The sequence below is a fragment of the Gavialis gangeticus genome, unplaced genomic scaffold, assembly GCF_001723915.1.
Source record: "Gavialis gangeticus isolate Ggan-Ray unplaced genomic scaffold, GavGan_comp1, whole genome shotgun sequence".
Taxonomy (NCBI): Eukaryota; Metazoa; Chordata; order Crocodylia; family Gavialidae; genus Gavialis; species Gavialis gangeticus.
The window spans coordinates 71,069,200-71,074,287 of record NW_017729032.1 but is presented as its reverse complement, the minus strand read 5'-3'; the positions used below and the strand labels follow the sequence as shown (position 1 = coordinate 71,074,287).

General features: G+C 38.1%; 1 protein-coding gene across 3 annotated transcripts in view; it reads left to right on the top strand.

The window, feature by feature from the left end:
• The window catches only part of DGKH (diacylglycerol kinase eta), a 283,862-nt gene that overhangs the window by 226,914 nt on the left and 51,860 nt on the right, over positions 1-5,088 (top strand). For all 3 annotated transcript variants that reach the window (XM_019525020.1, XM_019525018.1, XM_019525019.1), the window contains one exon: positions 3,530-3,637. In XM_019525020.1, the coding sequence (XP_019380565.1) occupies positions 3,530-3,637 (108 nt within the window). The remainder of the gene's footprint in view (positions 1-3,529; positions 3,638-5,088) is intronic.

Below are 5,088 nucleotides of genomic sequence, written 5' to 3'. Positions count from 1 at the left end.
GGCTGGACTCGATGATCTTCCAAAGTCCCTTCCAGCCCTAATGTCTATGAAATCTATGAAATCTATTTTTCTTGCCTGTTCCCATTTTGGAATCACTGACAGGAGTCTAAGACTCAAAAGTGGTAGTAAAGATGGATGGATAGAAAGGAGTTCAGGATAAAGGACACGTACATCTGAACCTACAACTTGTAGTCCCAGAACTTTGAGAGACTTTACTGATTCCAGGATCAAGTTAACCACTTAGAGGAAGCGAGATATTATGGTTTGACATAACTACAAAGTTATATGTACAGATCATTTGAATCTGGCTATTTCCTATACTAGTTCTAATGTCAATTGTAAGCCTTCTCCATAATACAAGTAGCTAGAAGGAGATGCACATGCTAAGCAACTTCAGAGGTAGCAAGAGATCATCCATAACATGCATTTGGAAAATTTATACAAGTTTTCACCCAGAGTTTTATGGGCACAGGCAAATGCATCTAGTTTTCCTATAGATCGTGCTAAATATTTTATTTGCAAGTTTGTATTATTTTCATAAAGATGTCTTGTAAATTGAAAGATTTTGATTTATTGTAATGTTTTTTCTCTTAAGTAAGTTTTAGAAGGGTTTTGTATTATTGAAGCAGATTGCCATTAGCTAAGGATTCAGTAATTATCTGAGAATTATGCTTTAGTTAGTGAAGATAATGATGGGAAAGAACATTAGGTATGCTTCAGAGAGTTCTAATTTAAGGACCTACAAATGTAATATTTCTTTTGAATACGACACATTTTAGCATTCAAATCTGACCTTTTCATAATTATTTCTGAGTATTTTTGAAAGGAAACCAGCCACTGGAAGTTTCATAGTATTGTTTTGCCTAATGATCATTGCTGTGCTCTGTGCTGTGATTAAGTGCGGTGCTGAAAAGTGAAATAGAATTACATTTGTCTTGAAAACAAATACTTTTATGCTGTAATTTACAAGTGATATTTCTGTATTTTCTAATCTTGGACTATATTTTGATAAAAATGTTAAATTTTGGCTTTCCACTCAGGTAAAATAGGGTCCACTTTTAATACTTAGGATATTTCTAGTAGGTTTTGGGACATATTTTCAAAATAAATTCCATATCTTCTACTTATGTTACAAAACTGTATTTTCAATATTTCTGATTTCTCATTTTTGAGTAATGAAACCAAATTTTCTAATTTCTCATTTCTCAGTACTTCTGAATAATCAGAAACCTTCTCAGTAATCGAGCAGGGTGGTTTAAAGGTGAATATTTTGTATCCTTTATAGCTTGTGTCCTAGAATTTAACATGAGAGTCCTCCCAATTACTGTGCTTTTAAATATGTAACTGAGACATTGTTGAAAGTATTGTCAATGTACATGTGCAGAATGTGAGACAGCGAAAATTAAGTGATTCTAGATCTAGCCTGGAAGTCTGTAATAGACCTGGGATCTTAATCCAAGACTCTTGACTCTCAGTCCTATGTCTTGATTTTCCATTCATAGTAATTCCGTTGAAGTCTGGAGGTTTACTCTGATTGTAAACAAGTGTGAGATCAGTATCAAGCAGCAATTCCAGTGTCATTTTTTAGAAGCTATTAGAATTGCTTCTGTTTTTTCAGAGGTGGTGAAGAGGGGTGAGCAGTGGGAAGGAGGAGGTCAAGAATAAAAAGGTGTGAGGTGGCAGTTGAGGCCATGTACCCTTGTCTCCATGTATCGGGAAGCTTTAGTCACTATGATAATAGGAGGAGGAGGCAGAAGAAGCATACAAGTATAAAAATACTGTCTACCTGTCCCAAGTTTGGAATTTTCTGTGTATCTTCTGACCAGCTGTTACCTGTAAGATCCCTGAATTCCATGGAAGGGGAAAATGCAACTGCAGGGCAAATTGTATGAAAACTCTCTTTATAACATAGGATAGTAGTTGGAAGTGAGCAGTTCACTCCCATGTCTGCACTAAGTTAGACATTGATTTACTGTAGTGACAAATAAACCAAGTATGTAATTGCTAACAAAATTTTAATTAACTTTACTGCTTTTGCTCTAATGTATTGATTGATTCCTTCCCCTGCAACCTTATCTATTTCCATCTGATTATATTATAAAGCTCTTTAGTGTAGGATCTGGTCTTCTCACTTAACAGAAATTGGATGCTACTTAAATAATAGCACTTTGGCAACACTGTGAATACATCAGTGAGATGGGTTTCTATTTATCAAACGGATGACTGATGACTTTTGTAATGTCTAGTGAAATCTCAGTGAAGTACTGTTCCTCATTTCATTTAACAAACTTGTCTCTTCTTGATTCTGATGTATAAAGCTGCCAACTAGTCTTTATCCCAAGTTTAACAAACAGGTGCCTGGTGATAGCTTCTGTCATTATTTGTTTAACAAATGGAACAAATACTACAGTATATTCAATTGGCCAAGAAAATAGTCTCTCTTTCTTTACATGTTCTTGTTAAATAAATTTTAAAAATGCATTTTACATGTTCACTAATGTTTTATAATTTTTTATAAACCTATTCCTCCAATGATTTATCATTTTAAGCTAACTTTTTAATGCTCTTTCAACAATACCAACCATCAGGAACACCTTAATGTTCCATTAAGGATTAAAATACTGGAAAATCTTTGTCCATGTCAATGTTCAAATGTGAATCAGCTTACTGGAATGTATAGAATAGGGGACTGCTGAGGCGTAACACAAGACAGTCGTGCCCAGGGCAATCGCCTCTTATCCTTACCCTGTTAGACGATATGCAGGAGCAGCAGAACACAACATCAGGAGCTCTGTTCATCACGAAGTGCAAGGTGTTCTGGGAATTGTAGTTATCTAGAATGGCAATGGAGTTTGCTGCTGGGGGGAACATTCACCCCATTTTTTGCTGCCAAAGCCCATGGTGGCAAAAAATGGGATTAATTCTCCCCTCAGCAGTAGTGAACCCCACTCTATAAAGCTATAATTCCCAGAACATCTTGCACTCCATGACACACATTGCTCACATCACTAAATGTGTACTCAGGAAGTGCAAACCAAGGGGAGAGTGAGGTGCCCCTTCTTCCCCCCTCGCCATCGGTGGCACCCAGGGCATGTTCCCCATGTGCCCACCCCACTATCACATACTGGATCTGGTATCCTCTCAGAGACAGCAGTCAGCATCAGATGCTTCAGAAGAAGATGCAAGAAATGCTCTAATTCTTAGTGGATGGAGATTGGTGCTTAACACAAAAACGTGAACAGGGATAGCAAGAGTTACCTTCTGACTACTAAAGAGTCTGCTGCAGATATATGCCCATTCAGGTTTTCAAAAAAAAAAAAGAAAGCTTGCTTAGGATGGCAATAGTAAGTATATGTTGGACCTGCTCTTCAGTGTGGGGAGTAGATTTATATAAAGGTCACTAAAATAGTTATGTAGAGCTACTAATGACTTTATATTCGCTTGCCAGCACCATTTGGAACTCGTGTGTTAAAAACAGCTGATTATTTTATCAAGTCATTTATCTCACAAAGCCTTTTATACATTACAGTGTGATGGACAGTACATCCCCCTTCCCAGTCTTCAAGGTATAGCTGTGCTAAACATCCCAAGTTATGCTGGTGGGACTAATTTCTGGGGTGGAACCAAAGAGGATGACGTAAGTAGCCTTGCAGAAAAGTAAAACTTAACAGCAGGTATTCTGCACTATTGTTTTTATGTAATTTCAATGGCTCCTTCATATCACTTGAATAACTATGAAGAAGCTGTTGCTCAGCTAATGTGTTAGGGGTAGAAATGTATATTCGTTTATGAAAGTTATTCTTTTAATAGGAAACCTATCACTTGATTTTAATTTTAGTTTATTACCCTTCAGTGTCTCCTCTAAGCCACCAAAACTTCTCTATAGGGCTTAGTGGACTCATAAAAGAACAGATGGGATTTTTTGAAATCACTCTTTTTTTTTAAACAAACATGAACAACCTCTCCTCTTTTTGTATGCTATTCTATGAACTGCTGTAGTGAGGGTTTCAGAATGCATACTCTCCAGTGTGTACTATGTCCGCAGGGTGAGAGGCACTTCGCAAGAGTAGTCATCCCTACGTATTGTATCTGTATTTTACTTCATTCTTTAAAAAGCTGTGGATAGAACATGGTGAATCAGAAAACAGGGAGAGGCATAAATATGGTAGAATCCCTTGAATCACCATTTTCTTAGTCTAGTTCTTAGTATTATTGGCAGCAAGTTTCTGGTCTACATTTAAATAATCCTTTTTCTGTCTTTGACAGACATTTACTCTATACAAATATATTACTACATGTGCTACCGTCTTTCTACTTAGTAGCTATAAGAAAGGGGATTATTATTGGTGCAGTCTTCTGTAGGCAAAAGAAGTCTACTATTATTACTGCGGATTTACACTAACTCTGAGAATCTCAGTTTAGCATGTGTAAAGGCTGAGTCCTATCATTGCTTTGATATATGTATATTTAGTTGCTCTCTTGAGCATCCATCTCAGTAAGATCATAGTTTTAATGCATATTGTCCCTGATTTTTTTTCCTCCAAAGTGCTTAATCATCCTAATGTTTGCTGTGCTATATTCCTATATCAAAAACATCTGATGTCATACATTTAGGAGTCTTTTCCTATTTATAATTACAGGATTGCAGGAATAGGCTGCAATCGGACCTAGACAGGTTACAGGCGTGGGCGGATGAGAACAGGATGGCATTCAACACTGACAAGTGCAAGGTGATGCACCTGGGGGGAAGAACCAGCAGCATACCTACAGGCTGGGGAACTCCCTTCTCATCAGTGCAGAGGCAGAAAAGGATCTTGGAGTCATTATTGATGCCAAAATGAACATGGGCCAGCAGTGTGGGGATGCAGTCAGGAAGGCCAACCATACCTTGTCATGCATCCACAGATGCATCTCGAGCAGGTCCAAGAAGGTGATCCTCCCCCTCTATGCGGCACTGGTCAGGCTGCAGCTGGAGTACTGTGTCCAGTTCTGGGCGCTGCACTTCAGGAGGGATGTGGACAACATAGAGAGGGTCCAGAGGAGGGCCACTCGCATGATCAGGGGGCAGCAGGGAAGGCCTTATGAGGA